At 43.9% G+C, this 25940-nt stretch overlaps 2 protein-coding genes across 4 annotated transcripts in view; both read right to left on the bottom strand.

Annotated features, from left to right (window-relative positions):
- LOC126332772 (juvenile hormone esterase-like) overlaps positions 1-10824 on the bottom strand; it is an 83748-nt gene extending 72924 nt beyond the window's left edge. Inside the window, exon 1 of the mRNA XM_049996655.1 lies at positions 10650-10824. Coding sequence (XP_049852612.1) covers positions 10650-10796 — 147 coding nt within the window. The 5' untranslated portion in view covers positions 10797-10824. The remainder of the gene's footprint in view (positions 1-10649) is intronic.
- Positions 1-25940, bottom strand: part of LOC126332740 (juvenile hormone esterase-like) — a 292229-nt gene that overhangs the window by 196419 nt on the left and 69870 nt on the right. The window lies entirely within an intron of this gene.

Genomic DNA, 25940 nt, shown 5'->3' with positions numbered 1-25940 from the left:
GAACGCCGTGCCGGATCCCAACGGCCTCGTATCAGTAGCAGTCGAGATGACAGGCAACTTATCCGCATGGCTATAACTGATCGTGCAGACACGTCTCGATCCCTGAGTCAGCAGATGGGGACCTTAGCAAGACAATAACCATAACAGTTCGACGACGTTTGCTGCAGCATGACCTGTCAGCTCGGAGACCATGGCTGCGGCTACCCTTGACCTTGAGACAGGAGCGCCTGCGATGGTGTACTCAGTGACGAACCTAGGTGCGCGAGTGGCAAAACGTCATTTATTCGGATGAATCCAGGTTATGTTTACAGCATCATGATGGTATCACCCGGCGTGATAGTATGGAGTGCCATTGGTCAAACGTCTCGGTCACCCCTTGATCGCATTGACGGCACTTTGAGCAGCGGACGTTACATTGCCGATGTATTACGACCGTGGCTCTACATTTTATCCCTGCGAATCCCTACATTTCAGTATGATAATGCACGACCGCATGTTGCAGGTCCTGTACGGGCCTTTCTGGATACAGAAAATGTTCGACTGCTGCCATGGCCAGCACATTCTCCCAATCTCTCACCAATTGAAAACGTCTGGTCAATGGCGGCAGAGCAACTGGCTCGTCACAATATGCCAGACACTATTCTTGATGAACTGTGGTATCGTGTTGAAGCTGCATGGGCAGCTGTACCTGTACACGACATCCAAGCTCTGTTTGACTCAATGCCCAGGCGTATCAAGGCCCTTATTACGGCCACAGGTGGTTGTTCTGGGTACTGATTTCTCAGGATCTATGCACCGAAATTGCGTGAAAATATAATAACATGTCAGTTCTAGTATAATATATTTGTCCTATGAATACCCATTTATCGTCTGCATTTCTTCTTGGTGTAGCAATTTTAATGTCCAGTAGTGTAGTTGGACTTTCCTTTCCTCAGTAGCGCGACTGACAACTACTACATGATCGTGGTGCAAGCGGAAGTGCAATACGTCTCCCCAACGCGCCACAGGCCTGCTAGATCCTATTTAAGGCCGGCGGACTGGCAGGTCAGACCATTCGCATAAATCCTCACGTCCCAAGATCTCCTCCACCGGTGCCGTTTGACGGGGTCGCTCATTGTCACCATCCATAAAAACGAAGTCAGAGCTGCAGAAATGCACACTGAGAAGGGGCACAGTGCGTCCAATGGACCTAATTAATAAATTGTGCGTCTTGCCATCACAAGTTCAACGTACATTACACGACACCTTTTTAATGACAGTGGTTTAACACTGTTTGTCAAACACTTTAAGCTGCACAACTGGCAAAACAATGCCGCCACACCCACATATGATACGTCAGAACGGAATTGAACTGTACAGCAAACGTATGTAACATACAATGTAGGTTTTCACGGCCGATTTTGTCTTCGCTTAAAACTTGTGGGCTGATAGGCCGTGGTCGGTGTGTAAAACTCTCCCCTGACCTTTCGTCTCCGATGTGGGAAGCATCCTCGGAGGTAAAGCGGCGAACTGCTAAGAAAACTCGAGGAAGCGCTGATTATATAGGCAGTGAAGTTGGCGCCACTCTTCATCACGTGGAGTCGGCTACGAGACTGTCTCTGGTAATGCCAACATTCTTGATTGGAAGTAGTCGATCGTCAAGCTTCCGGTGCAACTCTGACATCCAAATTTTATCCAGCTTAACAACTTACTCTTTCCTGATAAAATTATTACGGTGTTTATCATTCTCAATAGCCACTCGTGCGCGCATAATAATGCGAGGTTTGAGATACGACGCTCGTCTCGCTAAATTTTATTTCATAATTACGACGAACCACGGCAAGGTTTCCTGTATTCATTAGTAAGGTCACAGATGCCATTAGGAAAGTGTTAAGTAACTATCGGGTGGAAACTATTCTCAGACCCACCAGCAAATTAAAAGAATATTTAAGATCTGCAAAGGATGCACGACATACGTCGGCTACACTGGGGGTGCATAAAATTCCTTATAGCTGTGGATAGGTTTAAAGCGGTACCACACAGAGAAGTGTTACCACCCGTCTTGTTGAACGTAAGAGAAATTGCCGCCTGGGTCGCACATACAAATCGGCCTATCCAAACAAGTTTACCGGGAAGGTAATCATGAAAGAAAATTCAGCGAGAGGAGCCTCATATCTAAAACAGCGCATGTATTGACAAGCTATCGGGACTGATAAACATTTATTAATTTTAACAGAAAAGAGGAAGGTGTTAAGCTGGATAGACTTTGGATGTCAGCGTTGCGCCGAAAGCGTGACGATCGAGTACTTTCAATCTAGAATGTTGGCATTACCAGAAGCAGTCTCATAGCCCACGCCACATGATGAACAATGGCGTCCTCTGCACTGCCTATACAATCAGTGCTTCCTCGAGTTTTCTCTGCAATTTGCCGCATTACCTCGGAGGACGTCTCTCGCAGTCGGGGAAGAAACGTCATAGTAGAGGTTTATACATCGACCACGGCCTGACAGCCCGGAAGTTTTAAGTGAAGATATCTAACATAGTTTTTTCGAAATTTAACTTGATCCAGAGGACCAACGATTTTGACAAACACAACTCGAATAATTTGACCAGCGCTCAATTTACCCCACAATCCCATATGTTCTGACGTGCGCACGAGCTATGCTAGATCTTTGCCTCTGAAACAGGCTACCAGTTAAAGCAGCCGTAATTCGAATTTAATGAGTCTCAATTGAACCAAGAACACCACGTAAAAGACCACATTGTTTTGATATGTCAAACTTACGGAAGCATGTTAGCTAGTACTTCATTATCTCAGAATTTATGCATGATGTCACCATAGTGACTTTTTATTAACATTTGCAGTAACAGGTGTGGTAGAATATTTTGTGAAGTCGGAAAGCGGCCATAATTTGGTGGTGGTCATTTCAGATGTTTTTTGCAAGAAGATGAATGTCCCTTAACTTATGGTCATTATGACGTACTCTTGAAGCGAATGGTGACGTGACTAGTGTGCTCTAGTTTCGTAGATGCTAAACAGGTGACACTACTGCGTCTTGTGGCATTGCTTGGTCAGTCGGTTTTCGGCAGTCAGTACTGGCAGTAGCTCCTGTGGCGAGGTGGTGGTGAATTCGAGCATTGAGTAAGGAGTTCAACTTAGTTTTCTGGGTGACAGCGCACCCGCGCCATTTCAGTACTTTGAATTTAACTGATGACTGGGTTTTAGAAGCACTTGGAGAATTTGAAACATCACAGTGCTTTCGGGTTACGCATGTAAATTAACATGGCGGGGGAGTTAGCATATTTCATAATGAAGCAGCATCACTGACTTAGCTTTAAACTGGGACTTAAAATCTGGTTTCATCATTGAGTTAGCTGTTTAAATGTGGAATCTGTAAAATGGACAGTCTAATCAAAAGCATCCGTATACCGCTAGGTAATGCGAAACTGACCACCAGCTGTCACGAGAAATAGACCAGCCAATATGAGAAGAAACGCTGAGTACCGTGTTTTCAATAGAGAAAGAGTAACTGTTGAATAACTCTGTCAGAAGAACTCAGTCACATCAAGCTTTTACTTGTCGTATGTCACATTGTTAGCAAATCCATCAAGGTTATTTCAACCACACTAATGCAACCCAAATCGACTGTTGATTATGTGATACTGAAGTAGAAACCCGAATGAACAGTCAGGGTTGAATCAAGACTAGGCAGATCGATCGTACTGATGGATTGAGACCAACGAGAACTGCTTGTAAAGCACTGAATCACTTGCCAGCTCCGAAGTGTTACCAGGAGTCCAGCTGTCACAGTAATAACTAATGTGCATTGTGAGTTAAAAATAATGGGACAGCTCCTCATAAGATAGACGTTTCACTATTCATTGCTGAGCAATGCTTGTTGTGGGGTAAAGAGTAACGTCACTAGACAGTGGATGACTAGAAACGAAATATTTTGAGTGATGAATCACGGTACACCCTCTGGCAAACCGATGGAAGAGTTTGGGTTCGACGAATGCTTGTAGAATGTCACTTGTTATGTTGTGTAGCGCCAACAGTGAAGTATGGACGAAGTACTGTTACGATACGGGTACGCTTTATGTAGTTAGGATGTTATCCCACTATTGAGCTTAAGAAAGCGCTACATCATATAGAAAAACGTTTTCAGCATTCTGTGCAGTGTACGACAGAGGAAGAGTTCGTGCCAAATGGTTCATTTTATGAGCATGACAACGCACCCTGTCATAAAGCAGCGTCTTTGATGAGCTGATTTGTAAACAATACCATTCCTGAAATGGAGTGGTCGATCAACCTGAACCCAATGGAATACTTTGGGATCAGTTGGACCGTCGCTTCCACTCTTGATCCCAGCGTCCAACATCACAACATCCTATGGTTTCGATACTTGAGGAAGAATGTACTATCATTCATCCACGGACGTTCATACTGAAAGTGTCCGATCATAGTTCATGCCGTAATAAGGGCGAAGGATAGATTCGCCCCATATCAACTTTCTCTAACTGATGCTCGGTTAATTTCGAACAAATTGTAAATTTTTTCTCTTTTCACCTAATCTTAAGTACAATTAGCTACCTTTTTAACTCTTTTATTTGACGTGGAAATCTACATGCACTTGATAATTTTATCTAAGGCCATAATTTTATTTTGCAAGGATAGATTAGCCACATAACAACGTCCTCTAACTAATGCTCGGTTAATTTTGACCAAATTGTATACTTTTTCTCTTTTCACGTAATCTTAGCTACAAGTACCTACGGTTTTAATTCCTTTATTTCACGTCGAAATTTATGTGCATTTGATAATTTTATCTAAGACCATAATTTTATTTTGCACTTTTAATAAAAATACAGTATCCCGCATTCAACCTAACTTCACCACTAGCATGACTACATTATTTAGCATATTTATTCCACTCGTTTCATTTTATTTAAATAGCTTTAGTGGTTATTTATTAGAACAATGTATACTGGACTTAGTATGTGTAATCGGTGCTTGCATGTCAGAACGTGTCATACACATCTGGGGTGTTATTAAGTCAGCACAACTCTGGACGACCCACCTCTGCGACAGTAGAACCACACATTGTCGTCAGAACTCCAATAATCCTAGTACTAATAACAGAGCATACATGGAAATTGTCACGATTATTATCTCAACTAAGAGAAGCCATATATAAGAAGGGTAAAAGAATGGACCCATAAAATTACAGACCAATATCCCTAACTTCGGTGCAGAATTCTTGAACACATTCTCAGTTCGAATACAATAAATCTTTTTTTGACTGAGAAGCTTATATCGACGAATCAGCATGGTTTTGGAAAGCATCCCTCGTGGGAAACTCAACTTGCCATTTCTCATACGATATACTACGAAATATAACCGTGGTTTAGGGGTGGCGTCTTTGATTCCTAATCAAAAAGTCCTCGGTGCCCGGTTCGAAACACGTCGCTGTTTACGTTCTGACTAATAATCAGCATTGGCGGCCAAAGACTTGGGCCATACGAAGTCACCCTCATTCTGCCAACGGCCTTGTCAAAAGAGGACGGAGGAGCGGACAGAGGTTCATGGCACTCTCTTGTTCTTGGAGTAGGAAAGTGCCCCTGAAGGCAGAAGAATCAGCAATGGCCGACGGCATGAGGATGGGAAAAACAATGGAAACTATAGCATTAAACACACATAAAGACTATCAAAAGGATATGTGGCTGTAATTGAAAGAGTGTCATAATTATCTCCCCATTCGCAAAATATTCCGGAATACCTCCCATCCCTTCAGATTTCCGGGAGAGGAATGCCAATGGGGAGGTCACCATGAGAAAAAGATCGAATAACCACCAAAAGGATAACGTTCTACTAGTCGGGGAGCAGAATGTCAGAAGCTTGAATGTGATAGGGAAGATAGAAAACCTGAAAATGGAAATGCAAAAGCTCAATCTAGATGCAGTAGGGGTCAGTGAAGTGATATGGAAAGGGGACAAGGATTTCTGGTCAGATGAGTATAGGGTAACATCAATGCAGAAAATGGTATAAAGGGAGTAGGTTTCGTTGTGAACAGGAAGATAGGGCAGAGATCTGTTACTGTGAACAGTTCAGTGACAGGGTTATTCTTATCAGAATCGACATCAAATCAACACCGACATCGGTAAGTCAGGCATACGTGCCGACGTTACAAATGGAAGATGAAGAGATAGAGAACGTATATGAGGATCTTAGAAGGGTAACACAATACGCAAACAAGTCAGAAAACTGATGACTCAAAAGAAGTTCTGCGAACAATATTTGTAGACCTCCGGAAAGTATTGGCACGTTGCTCCATTGGACGCTGCCGACGAAGGTAAGACAGTATACGAGAAGTTCACACATATCAGTCTCGAAGACTTCTTAAATAATAGCACCCAGTATGTTGTCCTCGACGACGAGTATTCATCAGAGACAAGCGTATCGTTAGGAGTGTCTCAGAGCAGTGTGATGGGACCGCTGTTCTCTGTAAACATAAATGGTTTGGAGGCCATGGAGGGCGGCAGTCTGCGGTTGCTTGTTGTTGATGCCGTGGTGTACTGTCAGGAATCTGAGTGACTGTATGAAGATACAAGACGACTTAGACCAAATTTCTTGTTCGTGTGATGAATGGCAGCTAGCCCTAAATGTAGAAAAATGTACGTTAATGCGGATGAGGAGTAAACTCAACTCTGCCCTGCTTATCAATTAAATACACCGCCGAAATGTTACAAACAGATGTGAGGTGGAACGAGCTTTTGAGAACTGATGTAGGGAAGGCGAATGGTCGACTTCGGTTTTTGAGAGAAATTTAGGAAAGAGTGATTCGCCTGTGAAGGAGACTGCGTATAAGACCCTGGGGCTACCTGTTCTAGAGTACTGCTCGCGTGTTTGGGAAAGACATCAGAGCAGGGGAGGAGTGCTAGACATGTTACCGGTAGGTTCGAACAACACGTAAGTGTTACAGAGATGCTTCAGGAACTCAAATGGCAATCCCTGGAGGTAAAGCAACGTTCCTTTCGAGAAACGCTATTGAGAAAATTAAGAGAATCGACATTTGAAGCGGACTGCTGAGCGATTTTGCTGCCACCATTATACATCGCGTGTAAGGAGCACGAAGATAAGATACTAGATATTAGGGCTCATACGGAGGCATATAGAAAGTTATTTTTCACTCACTCTAGTTGTGAGTGGAAGAAGAAAGGAAATGACAAGTATTGTTGCAGAGTACCCTCCGCCACGCACCGTAAGGTAGCTTGCGGAGTATCTACATAGATGTAGAAGTAGAGAGTGTGCTTAGACAGTACAGTGCTTCTGAGATAATGACAAATCTTAAATGTGCTCGATATTTACGAAATTTTACACTTTAGCCTTCTTAGTACCATTTTAGGATGTTTTAGTTCTCTGAGCGTTTGATACTGTAAGTACTATCAACGCCCTTCTTATTACCCAACCAGTAGCTGAAAACAGTTTATCACTTATTGACTCCTTTACTTGACGGCTAATCGACCACAAAAAATACAGACTTTTTAGAAATGAAACGATTAACAAAGTTATAAACGTGAGGTGGAAAACATCGATTTACTGTGACGAGGAAACTTGAAGAAACTACTTCGTAGATTTCTGAGTTATCTAACAAGTGAATTGATAGGATATCGCAAGAATACTTGACAGGTTCGTAGCAGGAGATAATGTTATCTCTACAAATCTAATAACGAGAGGAATTAAATTACATTTGATCGGCAGGTACATTCCGTTGAGACGTGCCTCATGACAATCTTCTGGGATCACTTTAGCTTGTGTTGTGCCGTAGAGTACACTTCTGTCATAACGCTATCAATTTCCTTCAACAATGATGATCAGCTTGCTGCACATATGTGTTAATTGATTTCAGAAAAGAATCAACGAAGAAATCAGAAACATCATCTCTTAAAACATAACGAATACTTAAACGTAGAACATCCTGCAGGTGATGAGGTGTTAATGACAGAAAACTAGAATAACTGTTTTAACAAGCTTGCGTTTGAATACGATTGTTTTTTTACCTAACTGAGGCAAAAACAGCACTTTTCTCTGATCGTGTAGTGAGACTGTAACATTACTTTTGTCTTTATGAGTATCAACTTGAAGGACAGATGTTCATTACCGGTGGTATAGGAACAGCACCTTCTATTAAAAATAAACTTCCGAACTATATCTAAAACCTCTTAAATCTACTAGGCATTCCTTCATATGACCTGATTAACATCGAGAGACTGCCAGAAAACTGAGAGAGGTGAACAGCTACACCGAGACTACAGACACATTCTCTAATCCTTTGTTGTGTTGTTTTCGAAGACTGGTTAGATGCAGCTCATGCTAGTCGATCCTCTGTAAGCCTCCCCATCTATGCATATCTACGGCAACCTACGCAGAAATGTCCTGCGCTGATGTCTACGAGTTCCTTTCACGAATGTTTTAATTGTTTCATAGCCATTTATGACTTATTTTATCGGTTTTCTCCGTTTACCATGTCGCTGTGTGGTTCACTGTTTGTCGAAACTCCATCTTTTCTGTTGTATCAGTATTCATAATTATGTGAAGCAGTAGGATTAAGAGAGGGAGGAAAGACGTGGGAAAATCGCTTTTCGAAAATGTGTTTCCTCATCAAAAGTTGTCGCATTGTCGTTGTGGACAATGATCTAAAGTTTATCAGTTTGCTATTGAGTTGGTGAATGTAAAGCAGAGACGAAAAGGAGGAGGATGAGAAGGATGAGACATTTCTCATCGTCTGTTCGTCTTGCACGACATTTTTGAGAAATAAGTCCTCTATTCCGGGTGTAGCTAGTCGCCTTTTCGTTGGACTTCGTAATGATTTAACACTGCTATCGTCAAACTTTGTATGATACGACTGGTCATAGAGCACGGAGTGGAGGAAGCAAACCCTACGTTTACAGTAGACGTAGATTTAGAGAATGTTTCTGACAATGATGACTAGGTGGCAGCAAGGATGAAATATAAGAAGTACAAGGTTATCACACAACTTGGACGGAGTGCAGACTAGAGTTGGAGAGACATGAAAGTGAAGCTATGGTTGAGAAGGGAGACAGAGATAGTTCTTTAGCCTATCCCTGATGTTATTCAGTCTGGATACTTTGCAAATAGTATAGGTAACCAACAAGAAATTTGGGAGGGGAATTAAAGTTCAGAGTCACTAAATTAAAACTTTCAAGTTGGTCACTGGCTTTGTAATTCTGTCAGAGCGTGCTAGGCTCTGAAAGATCGGTGGAACGGAATGGGTTGTATCTTGAAGAGGTAACGAGACGAACATCAGTAAAACAAGGATAAAGTAATGTACCAGAATTAAATCAGATCATAAGGGACTTAGATTAGGAAACTGAAAACTGTAAAATGTAGATGTTATGACAGTAGGACAGAAAGATAACTGAAAACAGGCTCTGTAGAAGTTATACAAAATACATACTGACAATAGTAAGAAAAATGATTGCGAAAAAGGCAAATTTGGTAACAAAGAATACAAATTAAAGTTTTGGAAAGTTTCTGAACATAAAATCTGAAGAGCAGAGTTGTAGAGAAGGTAAACTTGGTTGATAATCAGCCTATACTATAAATAAACTGGTTCTTTTGAAACGAGTTGCTACAAAACTATGGTCAAGGTTATATTGTTAGGTATTGTGCTAGACGGCGAATTGGACATCACCGACCACCGTGTCATCCTCTGCCAAAGGCGTCATTGGAAACGGAATGTAGGTGGACAGCTCACAGTTGTCCCGGTCGTTGTACGATCACTTCATCTTGAGCTCCTAAGTTGGCCTCAGGAGGCTGAGTACACGCCGTACCAGCCATCCCCAGCAAGGAAAATTATTGACAACAACGGGAATCGAATCTGGATCGTTGACTGAGCAGACAGCTGCAGAGACTACTCACCTGCTAGGGCGGATTAGTTGGACAGAGAGGGCGACTAACGAATAGGAGCTAAAGTGGTTTGGGGGGAAAATAAATTTGTGTCACAACTTGATTTAAAGGAAGTATCGGCTGATATCTCGCATGCCGCAGCATGAAGGGATTGTCAATTTGGTAATGGCGGAGAGGGAATACTTCTTTCATAACACAGTATGCAGTTTCGAAAGCATGTAAGTTGCAGTAGTTTTGCATGGATGAGGAGGATTGTACACGATAAACTAGCGTTGAGAGTTGTATCGTAGCAGCCTTCGTCCGCAAGCGTTCCGAGAACCGACAGAGGTTTTGATAACTGAAGCACTGGCTGTGAGCAAATTTAGGAAGTATCTAAGTGTTTGAGATGCGTTGTAGAAGGAGTTGAAAAAAAAGGTGGACTGATTATATGAGACCGTTGTCAGGGGAAATGACGAAGGAAGTGATATTTGGTAAACGTCGACCAGGAGGGACAGTAGGGTAGAATATGTTTAAACATCAAGTAAAGTAGATATGTATGATACTAAATGGAGCTGTAGAGGGAAGAGATTGTAGAGAGAATGTTGGATGTAAGTGCTTTCTCAGAAGATGATGTTGGCAAGGGAGAAAAAATAATGGTGGGCCGCATAATCCAGAGGACCGATGACTCACAAGTGAAATGCAGCAAGGATTAGCTTGATCAGACTACTTCTTCATGGTAAAAGTAGTTCTTACGTGTGCTCACCTTGAACCTGAGGGGGCCGACGGGCGGCAGCGCGTAGGGGATGGCCTGGAAGGCGCTGTAGGGCCGGCCGGAGGGCGTCTTGGCCTTGCGGCCTCTGAGCGTGCCCTGCGGGATGGTCACCGTCACAGCGCCTCCTACTCGTGCCATGTCTCTCGGCCGTCTGACCCGGTGGTCAGCCAGCAGCGCCCGGTGTGGGTGAGATAGCGGGACACCGCTCCGTTATCAGTGAGATATCAGTTCCTCGAAGGTTACCGCTGACATTGAAACTGAATAGTATGCATGTCGATCCCTTGTTCTCCGCCTAACCCTTTCAGTCGCAAAATAACTAAAATCATTTTTTAAACTTTTTTGTTTTATTGGGATATAACTCATACAATATTATGGAAAAATGTGAAAAAAGGCAGGTACTGCACAATAAATGCGGTGGCTTCAATTAATACCACCACCTTAAACTTCATTACTCTCCGAGATAGAGCACAAAACAGTTCTTTTCTACTGACAAACACAAAGCAACATGGCAGGAAGAACACGTCCATCTGCTTCTATGTGGATTCCTTTTTGTGCTGCAGTGTACACATCGCCTCTATGTGCCATGTTCTGGCAGATGTTTTGATTCTGTTGTGCGTTTTTCCCCTGGAACAACAGTTTTACACTGTTTAGCGCATGGTTCAGATGATGTGCTTGGGCGACCAGGACTGTCTTTGAAAACACTGGCTCCAACAAGGCCAGCTACAACACGCCGCCGAAATTCCTTTAGCTGTTTCTTTTCATTCGGCTTGGCTAGTCGAAACAATATAACTGCGTTTCCAATAGAAATATGAATCATAGGGCAAAACAGTCTGAGTCACCAGCGTCTAGATTTTCTGTCAATTGCATAGAAACTATTCATCATGTGCGCTTCATCTACACATCCCATGTTCGAATTATAAGGTTTCACTATCTATGGGCCAGGTATTTCTGTAATTGTGCCATCCTCTTCTTTCCTACCGACTTCTTTCAAAGTTACAGTTGAGTAAATTGTTGACACTAACGTGACAATACGTTTAACTTTCTTTTTCATGCATGCAATCCCATCAGAACTAACTGACCAGCCACTTTCTCCTCTTCGCAACTCTTTATCCAGTTTCAGAGTAGGAAGTCCCTTTCTGTGGGTTCTAATGGTACCACAGGCTGGGATTCCATCAAGTTTTAGTGTCTGAAAAAGTGGAGCACTAGTAAAAAAATTGGCCAAATATATGTGATATCCTTTGTCTTCTAAGCCTTTACACAAATCTCTTACAATGCTCTCTCCCAGACATTTCTCCACTGCACCACCTGATTTCGCAGTATATACCTCAAAATCGCAGATACATCCCATTTTGTCAGCTCTGACCCGTATTTTGTACCCCCTCTTGACAGAATTTGGAAGCATATACTGTTCCAATGATATTCGCCCTCTGAATTTCACCATGCCTTTTTGTGGCATAAGGACATTGTCATTTACATGTACATGAGGTAAACTCCAGCTCAATCTTTTCGGTGACGTAAGTGAAGAAATGTACTCATCTCTGAGTTCTTTGTGTGGTGACCAGCAATCGCGATATGCACAAGGTTGTCAGACACCCATTAGAATATTTATAGTCAAGAGCACCTTTAGTTCATCTTTTTCAAGTGGTCTGTAATTCTTACCTTTCTGAATCGCATACAGATTAGTCTGGAATACTATGTGGTCCAGCATATTGTCCCCAAACACATATTAATTCTTTCCTGTCCAAAAGGTTTCCCCAACACTTGCTGAACATCGTTCAACGTTCAACGGGGAGTGGTTTCGCATCAACATTATGTAATACTAAGCAGCTAAAAGAAAACGTGGTTAATGGCAGAAAGAACTCCAAGCAAATCTCAACATTAAAAGCGAATCACAAGTAGTATCATTGTTCACATTACTCATCAACAGTTACTTGTACACAAAGTTGTACTTTAGATGACATTACCAACGTCTTCGTTCTGGATCCAGATGCCAACCCAGAACGTAAAGCAATTGTTAACCAAGCAAAGCTTTGTGCCTCATCGAGACTCATCACTAAACAGAAAGAGACGCCAAATATTGACGTTGGCACAAGTATCAGTTATCTTTTCTCAACCTGAATTTAAATGATGATAATGTTTGTATGAAACTGGGAACCCTAACATGACAGTTACCTTCTGGTTAATTAACCTCGAAAGACGTTGTATATTGTTTCATTGTCAAGGAACAAAGGATGCACATGTTTAAGGTAAGTTTAGGTTTAGGTTAAGTAGTGGGTATGCTTAGGGACTGATGACCTTAGCAGTTAAGTCCCATAATATTTCACACGCATTTGAACATTTTTGAATTTCTACGGCCAACAATACACCATGTCACCAGGCCACGACTGTTTACGATTGGATTGAAGAACATTCTGGACAATTCGCGGAAAAGTTATTCGGCCACCTATCGAACATTTATGGGACGTAATCGAGACGTCTGTTCGTGCACAAAATACTGCACCGCAGCACTTTCACAACTAAGGATGGCTATAGAGGTCGCCTGGCTCAATATTTCTGCAGGGGATTTCCAACGACTTGTTGTGTCCGTGTCAGTCGAACAAAAGGCGGGAAAAAGGATACCCGACACGACATTAGTCACCGCAGTGTATAAAATATATATACACAAGGACTTTTCCGGAAGTACGGTCGAATTACAGTGAAAAAAAAAAGATTTTTTATTTTCAACAGTTAGCTACATCTTCGAGCTACTTCTCTACACAGTCGCCGGCTGGGATACCGAGCGGTTCTAGGCGCTACAGTCTGGAACCGCGCGACCGCTAGGACCACAGGTTCGAATCCTGCCTTGGGCATGGATGTGTGTGATGTCCATAGGTAAGTTAGGTTTAAGTAGTTCTAAGTTCTAGGGAACTGATGACCTCAGAAGTTAAGTCCCATAGTGCTCAGAGCCATTTTTTCAACACAGTCGCCGCTTCGACTTAGACAGTTGTGTAACATTGTACCAACTTTCCAATACCTTCCTGACAGAAGGCAGCCGCCTGCGCTTGCCGTCAATTCTCTCTACTAGTCTGCCGCTCGTTGTTGGAATATGGGCTGCAAAGTGGTCGGCCGCACTTACAAATACACGCGCCGCCAGTAACGACACCACAGCAGAACGCGGGCGCTAACACAAACGATTACGCCGTTGCAATGCAATGCAAGCATCTATTCTCTTGATCTCCAGAAGCAGGTTGCTTAAGTTGACATATTCATGTACTAACGCCATTTTGTGCGTTTGCTGTTGAATGACTCTTACAAAATCTACATACTTGCAAGGACTCGTCATTTGCTGAACGGTCATAGTACTAAAGACTGAATTGAAAATCATTTTGTATCGGTATATTTTTCAATAGTCAGATCTACTGTTAGCTACTGACGCTGCAACTACAGCCACAAAGTTATGCATTATTTTTACTATTTGTTATTAGATCTACAGCTACAACTATATCTACGTGATTACTCTACTATTCACAATAAAGTGCCTAGAAGAGGGTTCAATGAACTACCTTCAAGCTTCCAGAATGAGATTTTCACTCTGCAGCGGAGTGTGCGCTGATATGTGTCCGCTGCAGAGTGAAAATCTCATTCTGGAAACATCCCCCAGGCTGTGGCTAAGCCATGTCTCCGCAGTATCCTTTCTTTCAGGAGTGCTAGTTCTGCAAGGTTCGCAGGAGAGCTTCTGTAAAGTTTGGAAGGTAGGAGACGAATACTGGCAGAAGTAAAGCTGTGAGAACCGGGCGTGAGTCGTGCTTCGGTAGCTCCGTTGGTAGAGCACTTACCCGCGAAAGGCAAAGGTCCCGAGTTCGAGTCTCGGTCGGGCAGACAGTTTTAATCTGCCAGGAAGTTTCATATCAGCGTACACTCCGCTGCAGAGTAAACATCTCATTCTGGAAACATCCCCCAGGCTGTGGCTAATCCATGTCTCCGCAGTATCCTTTCTTTCAGGAGTGCTAGTTCTGCAAGGTTCGCAGGAGAGCTTCTGTAAAGTTTGGAAGGTAGGAGACGGATACTGGCAGAAGTAAAGCTGTGAGTACCGGGCGTGAGTCGTGCTTCGGTAGCTCGGTTGGTAGAGCACTTGCCCGCGAAAGGCAAAGGTCCCGACTTCGAGTCTCGGTCGGGCACACAGTTTTAGTCTGCCAGGAAGTTTCATATCAGCGCACACGCCGCTGCAGAGTGAAAAACTCATTCTGGAAACATCCCCCAGGCTGTGGCTAAGCCATGTCTCCGCAGTATCCTTTCTTTCAGGAGTGCTAGTTCTGCAAGGTTCGCAGGAGAGCTTCTGTAAAGTTTGGAAGGTAGGAGACGGATACTGGCAGAAGTAAAGCTGTGAGTACCGGGCGTGAGTCGTGCTTCGGTAGCTCCGTTGGTAGAGCACATGCCCGCGAAAGGCAAAGGTCCCGAGTCGCGAGTCTCGGTCGGGCACACAGTTTTAATCTGCCTGGAAGTTTCATATCAGCGTACACTCCGCTGCAGAGTAAACATCTCATTCTGGAAACATCCCCCAGGCTGTGGCTAATCCATGTCTCCGCAGTATCCTCTCTTTCAGGAGTGCTAGTTCTGCAAGGTTCGCAGGAGAGCTTCTGTAAAGTTTGGAAGGTAGGAGACGAATACTGGCAGAAGTAAAGCTGTGAGAACCGGGCGTGAGTCGTGCTTCGGTAGCTCCGTTGGTAGAGCACTTACCCGCGAAAGGCAAAGGTCCCGAGTTCGAGTCTCGGTCGGGCAGACAGTTTTAATCTGCCAGGAAGTTTCATATCAGCGCACACTCTGCTGCAGAGTGAAAATCTCATTCTGGAAACATCACCCAGGCAGTGGCTAAGCCATGTTTCCGCAGTATCCTTTCTTTCAGGAGTGCTAGTTCTGCAAGGTTCGCAGGAGAGCTTCTGTAAAGTTTGGAAGGTAGGAGACGGATACTGGCAGAAGTAAAGCTGTGAGTACCGGGCGTGAGTCGTGCTTCGGTAGCTCCGTTGGTAGAGCACTTGCCCACGAAAGGCAAACGTCCCGAGTTCGAGTCTCGGTTCGGCACACAGTTTTAATCTGCCAGGAAGTTTCATATCAGCGCACACTCAGCTGCAGAGTGAAAATCTCATTCTGGAAACATCCCCCAGGCTGTGGCTAAGCCATGTCTCCGCAGTATCCTTTCTTTCAGGAGTGCTAGTTCTGCAAGGTTCGCAGGAGAGCTTCTGTAAAGTTTGGAAGGTAGGAGACGGATACTGGCAGAAGTAAAGCTGTGAGTACCGGGTGTAAGTCGTGCTTCGGTAGCTCCGTTGGTAGAGCACTTGCCCGCGAAAGGCAAAGGTCCCGAGTTCGAGTCTCGGTCGGGCACACAGTTTTAATCTGCCAGGAAGTTTCATGTCATCGCACACGCCGCTGCAGAGTGAAAATCTCATTCTGGAAGCATCCCCCAGGCTCTGGCTAAGCCATGTCTCCGCAGTATCCTTTCTTTCAGGAGTGCTAGTTCTGAAAGGTTCGTGGAGAGCTTCTGTAAAGTTTCTAAGGTAGGAGACGGATACTGGCACAAGTAAAGCTGTGAGTACCGGGCGTGAGTCGTGCTTCGGTAGCTCCGTTGGTAGAGCACTTGCCCTCGAAAGGCAAAGGTCCCGAGTTCGAGTCTCGGTCGGGCACACAGTTTTAATCTGTTAGGAAGTTTCATATCAGCGCACACTCCGCTGCAGAGTGAAAAACTCATTCTGGAAACATCCCCCAGGCTGTTGCTAAGCCATGTCTCCGCAGTATCCTTTCTTTCAGGAGTGCTAGTTCTGCAAGGTTCGCAGGAGAGCTTCTGTAAAGTTTGGAAGGTAGGAGACGGATACTGGCAGAAGTAAAGCTGTGAGTACCGGGCGTGAGTCGTGCTTCGGTAGCTCCGTTGGTAGAGCACTTGCCCGAGAAAGGCAAAGGTCCCGAGTTCGAGTCTCGGTCGGGCACACAGTTTTAATCTGCCAGGATGTTTCATATCAGCGCACACGCTGCTGCAGAGTGAAAATCTCATTCTGGAAACATCCCCTAGGCTGTGGCTAAGCCAAGTCTCCGCAGTATCCTTTCTTTCAGAAGTGCTAGTTCTGCAAGGTTCGCAGGAGAGCTTCTGTAAAGTTTGGAAGATAGGAGACGGACACGGGCAGAAGTAAAGCTGCGAGTACCGGGCGTGAGTCGTGCTTCGGTAGCCCCGTTGGTAGAGCACTTGCCCGTGAAAGGCAAAGGTCACGAGTTCGAGTCTCGGTCGGGCACACAGTTTTAATCTGCCAGGAAGATTCATATCAGCGCACACTCCGCTGCAGAGTGAAAATGTCATTCTGGAAACATCACCCAGGCTGTGGCTAAGCCATGTCTCCGCAGTATCCTTTCTTTCAGGAGTGCTAGTTCTGCAAGTTTCGCAGGAGAGCTTCTGTAAAGTTTGGAAGGTAGGAGACGGATACTGGCAGAAGTAAAGCTGTGAGCACCGGGCGTGAGTCGTGCTTCGGTAGCTCCATTGGTTACGCACTTGCCCGCGAAAGGCAAAGGTCCCGAGTTCGAGTCTCGGTCGGGCACACAGATTTAATCTGCCAGGAAGTTTTATATCAGCGTACACTCCGCTGCAGAGTGAAAATCTCATTCTGGAAACATCCCCCAGGCTGTGGCTAAGCCATGTCTCCGCAGTATCCTTTCTTTCAGGAGTGCTAGTTCTGCAAGGTTCGCAGGAGAGCTTCTGTAAAGTTTGGAACGTAGGAGACGGATACGGGCAGAAGTAAAGCTGTGAGTGCCGGGCGTGAGTCGTGCTTCGGTAGCTCCGTTGGTAGAGCACTTGCCCGAGAAAGGCAAAGGTCCCGAGTTCGAGTCTCAGTCGGGCATACAGTTTTAATCTGCCAGGAAGATTCATATCAGCGCACAATCCGCTGCAGAGTGAAAATCTCATTCTGGAAACATCCCCCAGGCTGTGGCTAAGCCATGTCTTCGCAGTATCCTTTCTTACAGGAGTGCTAGTTCTGCAAGGTTCGCAGGAGAGCTTCTGTAAAGTTTGGAAGGTTGGAGATGGATACTGGCAGAAGTAAAGCTGTGAGTACCAGGCGTGAGTCGTGCTTCGGTAGCTCCGTTGGTAGAGCACTTGCCCGCGAAAGGCAAAGGTCCCGAGTTCGAGTCTCGGTTGGGCGCACGGTTTTAATCTGTCAGGAAGTTTCATATCAGCGCGCACTCCGCTGCAGAGTGAAAATCTCATTCTGGAAACATCCCCCAGGCTGTGGCTAAGCCATGTCTCCGCAGTATCCTTTCTTTCAGGAGTGCTAGTTCTGCAAGGTTCGCAGGAGAGCTTGTGTAAAGTTTGGAAGGTAGGTGACGGATACTGGCAGAAGTAAAGCTGTGAGTACCGGGCGTGAGTCGTGCTTCGGTAGCTCCGTTGGTAGAGCACTTGCCCGCGAAAGGCAAAGGTCCCGAGTTCGAGTCTCGGTCGGGCACACAGTTTTAATCTGCCAGGAAGTTTCATATCAGCGCACACTCCGCTGCAGAGTGAAAATCTCATTCTTGAAACATCCCCCAGGCTGTGGCTAAGCCATGTCTCCGCAGTATCCTTTCTTTCAGGAGTGCTAGTTCTGCAAGGTTCGCAGGAGAGCTTCTGTAAAGTTTGGAAGGTAGGAGACGGATACTGGCAGAAGTAAAGCTGTGAGTACCGGGCGTGAGTCGTGCTTCGGTAGCTCCGTTGGTAGAGCACTTGCCCGCGAAAGGCAAAGGTCCCGAGTTCGAGTCTCGGTCGGGCACACAGTTTTAATCTGCTAGGAAGTTTCATATCAGCGCACACTCCGTTGCAGAGTGAAAATCTCATTCTGGAAACATCTCCCAGGCTGTGGCTAAGCCATGTCTCCGCAGTATCCTTTCTTTCAGGAGTGCTAGTTCTGCAAGGTTCGCAGGAGAGCTTCTGTAAAGTTTGGAAGGTAGGAGACGGATACTGGCAGAAGTAAAGCTGTGAGTACCGGGCGTGAGTCGTGCTTCGGTAGCTCCGTTGGTAGAGCACTTGCCCGCTAAAGGCAAAGGTCCCGAGTTCGAGTCTCGGTCGGGCACACAGTACCTTCAAGCTGTCTCTCTACCGTTCCACTCTCGAACGGCACGCTGGAAAAACGGGCACTTAATTTTTTCTTTTCGATTCCTGATTCCTCTTATTTTATCGTGATGATCATTTCTCTCTATGTACGTGGGTGGTAACAGAATGTTCGCAATCGGAGGAGAAAACTGGTGATTGAAATTTCATGATAAGTCCCGTCGCACCGTAAAACGCCTTTGTGTTAATGATTGCCACACCAATTCACGTATCAGGTCTGTGACACTATCTCCCCTATTTCGCGATAATACAAAACGAGCTGCCCTTCTCTGTACTTTTCGATGTCATCCGTCAGTCCCAGCTGATGCGGATCCCACACCGTACAGAAATACTCCAAAATATGGCGGACAAGCACAGTGTTAGCAGTCTCTTTAGTAGACCTGTTGCACCTTCTAAGAGTTCTGCCAATGAATCGCAGTCTTTGGTTTTGCTCTACCCACAATACCATCTATGTGATCGTTCCAATTTAGGTTATTTGTAATTGTAATCCCTAAGTATGTAGCTGAATTTACAGCCATCACATTTGTGTGACTTACCGTGTAATGGAAATTTAGCTCACTTCTTTTAGTACTCATGTGAATAACTTCATACTCTTGTTTATTCAGGGTCAATTGCCACTTTTCGGACCATACAGACGTCTTATCTAAATCATTTTGCAAGTCGTTTTGATCATCTGATGACTTTACAGACGATAAATGACAGCATCATCTGCAAACAATCTAATACGGCTACTCAGATTATCTCCTATGTCGTTAATATAGATCAGGAACAATAGAGGGCCTGTAACACTTCCTTGGGGAACGCCGGATTTTACTTCTGTTTTACTCAATTACTTTCCGTCTATTACTGCCAACTGTGACCTCTCTGACAGGAAATCACGAATCTAGTCGCACAACGGAGGCGATACTCCATAGACACGCAGTAGAATAAATTAGTATTGTGTTTTCTGTTCATGAATGGTATCCGTTCCTTGCTCCTGTATCCACTAAAGAACAACACCGTGTGAAAAGGAAATCATAACAAACTGGGGATAGTGGAACAAGGAGCTTTGGACACCATAGCTGGACAAATTTTTCGTTCTACTGATTTCCATCTCGTGTGTGTGTATAAAATAATTTGAAATATCGAAGCTGAAATATTTAAGCTTATATATTTAACGCATAATGGCAAACCAGAGAGAAAAACCTCTAAGTGTTGAGCAGCGTCAAACTTCTCTTGTTCATTTTCAGTGTCAACAAATAACATAACTGCTATCAGCATTTTCTTGCGGCGTACAAATGAAAGCAGGTCAGTAGCAAAGGGTGCCAGACGCTATAGAAGGAATTCACCTGCCCTTCCGGCACTTCAGTGAGACGGAGGAAACATGTAAAGAATACATAACACAGCTGTATCAACATTTTGACGCCTACCAAATCACAGGTGGATCATGTCATGAATTTTTCTTTTCATGTGTAAGAGTGTACACCTCATAGTGAAATTTTCCCCTCCAGTGATCCCCAAACCTAGCCCTACGAGGTCACAATTGCAAGAGTATATCAGTTTTTTGAGAGTCAAATACACGTTAGTTCTGCACAGTATGAATTTTTCTGCACGTAACGTCGCAGTGAGCAGTCCTATAAAAATGGATCGTGGAACTGCAGGTCATGACTAGAGACTGGAATTGAATTGTGTTTATGGCGGAACGTATCAGGATGAAACGTTTCGCTATGCTACTCTTCATATATCATAAGATCAGAGATTGAGGACCGAAATTCTAAATCATCGCAGCCCTCGCCTCAGTGAAGTGCTAAGAGGTTATCGAAGCAAATGGGGTTTAAGATTTAGCCTGCCCACCAGTTATCGCTTCACTTGATACAAACAACCCCTACCCCAGCCATAGCACGACGTAAAATAGGCCCTCTTCCTCATGCCCAGCAGAGAACCCACGTTCAATTCCAGCGACAGGCGGTGGACTCCCGTGCCCGTTAGTGTGATCCGTTTACAATGTGGAGTAAGGATTCGGTAATATGGATCTCCTAGAGCTACAGCGTGCCTCGCAGAAAAGGAAGTGAGAGCTGATTTCAGTTATTTTAGTTTCGAGCCTGTCCCATTTCCTGTATTTTCCCCTGATCATTTTTATATTCTTGGGTATACTTTTCTCTTAGTTAAATTGTAGCCATGGCGAAGAAACTTTCAGCAGATGAGGTTATTGGATAATTTAGGGATCCGGTAGACAAATTACTGATAGAGGTAAATTAGCTCACAGCGGCGAAGGAAGAGCAACCACATCCAAACACACCCACCCTGCATGGCACTGCTGCGATACTGGTTACCCCATTTTCAGGGAAACACGAGTATGATGTTTTTTATCTTTTTTGAGAATTTGGCTACAGTCGCAAAATTGGGGAAATCGAGTAAGGAGCATTTATTACACGTTGCTAGACTGAAGTTAACTGGAGATGCTAGAGCACATGTCACGAATAATGAGAATTTGAGAAATGCTAAAGCATTTGATAATTTTCAGGAAGGGTTAATAGAGGGATATCGGAAGAAGAACACAAAGATATTGTCGGAAACTACTTACAACGGTTTTTCGTAAGCAGGAGGAATCGATTGAAAGCTTCGTCGACCTTATTCGCAAAATCAATGTATGCACCTCTGGGCTCACGAATATTGGTAGGGTTAACCTCCTATTTTTGTGGGAAGCAGAGGAGAGGGCCCTTGATGCATTTTTGAGGCGTCTACAACCGGAAATATCAAGAAAGATTCGTTTGGAATTTCCTATGTATTTGAGTGAAGTAATGGATATTGCATTAGCATTAGGCGCAAATGAGTCAATGACTAGATCACTTGAACGTCGAATAGTGTTTAATGTACAATTGTATTCAGAGGACACACCGCAAACTGTGGATTACACTGTAAATTTGTAATCACTCAGCGCCCTTTAAACTACGAGATAGATACTGGAACATCTGTATGTTGCTTAACCTAGATACATGTACAAAATTAGGCTAACCACCTTTGCAAACGTTAAATCAACATCTCACCGCCAGTAACGGCGACAGCATTTCCGTGCATGGAAAATGCCACTTACTTGCAAAATATAAAAACACGAATAAGGAAGTACCTATCACGGTAGGTCGCTCACGCGTGAGTCCAAATAGTTTCGGCAGTGATGTGTTTGATTTCTTCTGATCAGACATACAAAACACCGTGCATGTCATTGGCAAAAGTTTATCCAGCCGCAATTCAACAACTCTGAGACAATTATCAACATTTGTTTGACGGTACTCTAGGATGTGCAAAAGATTTTCACCCTCACATAACGCTGGAAGCTAATGCATATCTCATAATTTGCCGGTTGCACCCTGTGCGGCATGCATTATATGACGACGTTGCTACACAAATTCAGAAACTGGAATCCGCTGGTGTCTTAAAACTTGTTAAGTCAGTGGGCATAACCCATAGTCGCCATTCGTAAGTCAAATGAGAAGATTCGTCTTTGTGCGGATTGCAAAAGCCGGTAAATTCACGGACCGCCTTTGATTCTTGTTTACTCCCATGGAAATTTTGGATCGATTAGCGGGAGGACAGTTCTCGTAAAGTGATTTGGCAGAAGCCTACCTTCAATTACCGTTGGACGAAGAGGAAAAGAAAGCTTTTGTTATGAATCCTCATATCGTCTTGTTTCAATACCAATGCATACCTTTTGGAAGTGCTTCCGCGCCTTCATTGTTCCAAAAATTTCTCGAAAAAGTAACGTCCAAGATACCTCCTTATCAGTCTTGCCTTCTGCAGTACGATCGGCTCAAACCACTTCAGCTAGCAGTACATGCCGCGTCCTATGGCATCAGTCTAGTTTTGTCCTACAAATCTGGGAAAACATAACGTTCCATCGCATTTGCTTCCAAAACTTTAAACATTGCTCAAATTAATTGTAGTCATCTGGAGAAGGAAGCCCTGGCTTTAATTTATGGTACGGCAGAGAAATTTTCATGGTCGTGGACTACAAGCCTTTGACTGCATTGTTTCTTCCACCAGAACGAGTTCCCGACCGCAGGTAGCAGTAGCTTCAACGTTGGTCACTATTATTGTAAAATTACCAGTACGGAATTCTATTTCGCCCGACGGCGCGACACGCAAACGGTGACACACGGTCTCGTTTACCTGTCAGCTCAGATGAAGCATTCGACACAACGGAAGACTCTTGTTTATATATTTATTCTTCTGATTCAGAAGCACTGGATTCCTATTTGTTGACTCATCGGTGATTCCCCAAGCCACGGAGCATGACTACTCGCTATGATTGCTAAAAAGTTACATTCGCAAAGGTTGACCGCGCTCTCGGAAATGTATTCCAGATCCGTTAGTGCTAAGATACCTTGTGCGACGCAACAGTTTATCTCTTCTGACTGATATATTTCTGCTTCACACGCGTAATGAACAGACAAGAGTGTTAATCTCCACTTTGTTGGAACAGCAGGTGTTAAGTCTTCTACATAGAGATTATTGGTGATCAGTTCGCACTAAGAAGATGGTGCGTCAGCATTGTACATAGCTTGGATTAGAGAAGCAAACTGAACATGTGACGGCACAGTGTGTCAGTTGTCCATACACTCAGCAGCTCCGCACCAGGAATTATTTCGTGGCCACAGTCTGATTCTCCATGGCAATGATTCTCCTAGGCAATGCTACCATATAGACATTGCTGGGCCCTTCTGGTAAACACGGTAGTTGATTATCGTGGATTCCTACAGAAATTTAATTGTTTTTATCCCAGTGCATTCGACGAATCTATCAAGGATCTCGCTTCTGTATTTTCTCTCGAAGAATGGTCAGAAATAATTGTTTCTAACAGTGCATCTCCTTTTTCCTCCAAGGAATTTGCACAGTTCTGCAAACACAATGGAATTTAACGTGTCAGGGATGCTACAATTTAATAGCGTGGCTGAACATTTCGTTCGAACGTTCAAGAAACAAGTGTCATAACTTCGGGCTTCACATTCACATGAAGATACCTTATTGAAATTTCTGACTTCATATCGTACGTTGCCTGCTCCCTACATTTCTCCTATCCGGAACTCGAAGGGTGAGTATACTTAAGTACGCGCGCCACCAGTTACCTCACTGCCACCACAACACGAGGGTGTTGCCAAGAATAATGACACTGCTGCCAATGAGATCCAAGCATCCCCTCTTCGGAGCTCAAGCAGCGGGTTTAGTTAAGTACCTGCACTGCCAGTTACGCCACCGTGAATCCTATAGCAGCCACCGTGGCACGATGGCGCTGCCAGGAACCATTACAATGCTGCTAATGAGATGTAAGCATCCCGTCTCCGGAGCTCTAGCGGTGGGTTAACTTAAGTTAGGACATTCATACACTAATATCTGTTTTGTGTGTTTGCGTGTAGAACGACATTTATCGGCCGAGACTCATCATTTACTGAATTCCATAGTACTGAAATCTGAATTGGAAATCATTGTGTATCGGTTTTACATTGAATTCTACTGTTAGCAACAGACGCTGCTGTTACGACATCAAACTGATGTATTATTTTTATTCTTTTATATTAGATGTAGGGTTAATTAATATGTTAATTCTCTGTTCATGAAGGGCATTTGTTCTTCGCTCCTGTATCCACTAAAGATCCACACAGCGTGCAAAGTAAGTCGTAACAGTAGTCCATGCGCAAATGTCGTCGTCGTAGTCAGCAGTTAATGCGAGCAGAGAGGAAATTCACGAGGAGCCCTACGGTCTGTATTGTGGGTGATAAAATATTTCCCATCGAAGACTCTACAGGAGCATCTCCATTGCCCCTGCAGAGGGCGGTCTACAATTATAATGAAGAAGGGAATGCAGAACAGTTTTGTTATGTAAGCTGGACGGCATCAGATGAAATCCCTCGCGAGGTCCTCATAAATGGCGGAAGGCAGCATTGGCATCTTTATGTGATCACTCAGAAATTAAGAGAGACACATTCGATTGGCATACTAAAGACGCTGACCAACAAATCTGTTCAAAGTTCCGTCAGATTTTCACTGTAGTTCCCATTTCACGCCGAATCTTACATTACTTTCTGAGCAGACCCCGAAAAAACCTTACACGTATATTTTCTGTTGCAAGAGGCTATGTCCAGAATGGTGAGTGTCTATAAAATGAGATGAACGGACAGCCGAGGTACAAGTGAGTGGAGAGAGATGGGTAAAAAGTTTGTTGGGTTAGGCGGTACAATGCAAGAGGAAAACATAACGTTTCATTAAAAGATGTTAGGAATTAATTACTAGTGAGGGAAATGGTGTTAGATTTAAATAAACTTTCGAGGTCGGTAATGTTTAGAAGTAACTGCTACAGAGCGTATTTTTTCCGCATACGACAGTTATCAGACGAAGAGTGTAACGATTTGGAAGATATTCTTTACAGGGTATCCCTGGAGCAATAGTCAATATTCAGTGATATGACAAAGACAATCGCCGGCCGTAGTGGCTGTGTGGTTCTAGGCGCTACAGTCTGGAACAGCGTGACCGCTACTGTCGCAGGTTGGAATCCTGCCTCGGGCATGGATGTGTGTGATGTCCTTAGGTTAGTTAGGTTTAAGTAGTTCTATGTTCTAGGGGACTGATGACCTCAGAAGTTAAGTCCCATAGTGCTCAGAGCCATTTTTGAACAAAGACAACCATTCAAAACAAAATCATGGCCTTTAAAATGCATGTGGTAAGAGCTAATAGCATTTCTACATCCTCTATACCATGGAACAAATCTCGTCTATTCTAATCTCTTTGCTTTCTAAATTCAGAGTGGTGATAGTATGGATCAAAACAAGAAAAGAGTTAGAGATAAACATGGGTTCTAAAGTACACACCTCAAGGAATATGAGCACTTCTTCAGTAGAGGAAATATTTTACAGTAGTGATGATGAAAAATTTGTTTTGAACCATTGCACTTATTAAGAAGCTCCATGTCATATTTGCTGAAAAAACCATTTCAGAAGCATTTTAGCGGATGACAGGAGTTAAACATTTGTTGTATTTGCTTAGTGTCGCAGTAGCGCACGTTTCTCGTAATGTTACAATATATATTTGACAAAACGTGTTTGTGCTCTAGTTGAAGGCTACAGGTAAAGATTAAATGCTTGTAGCCAGCAATAAGGCCTTTTTTGATATGCATTGTAACAACTCTGCTAACAAAATAGTTCAAAATTATGAATATT

Source organism: Schistocerca gregaria, chromosome 2 (assembly GCF_023897955.1).
Source record: "Schistocerca gregaria isolate iqSchGreg1 chromosome 2, iqSchGreg1.2, whole genome shotgun sequence".
In the NCBI taxonomy this organism is placed as follows: domain Eukaryota; kingdom Metazoa; phylum Arthropoda; class Insecta; order Orthoptera; family Acrididae; genus Schistocerca; species Schistocerca gregaria.
This window is presented reverse-complemented; position numbering and strand designations above follow the sequence as displayed.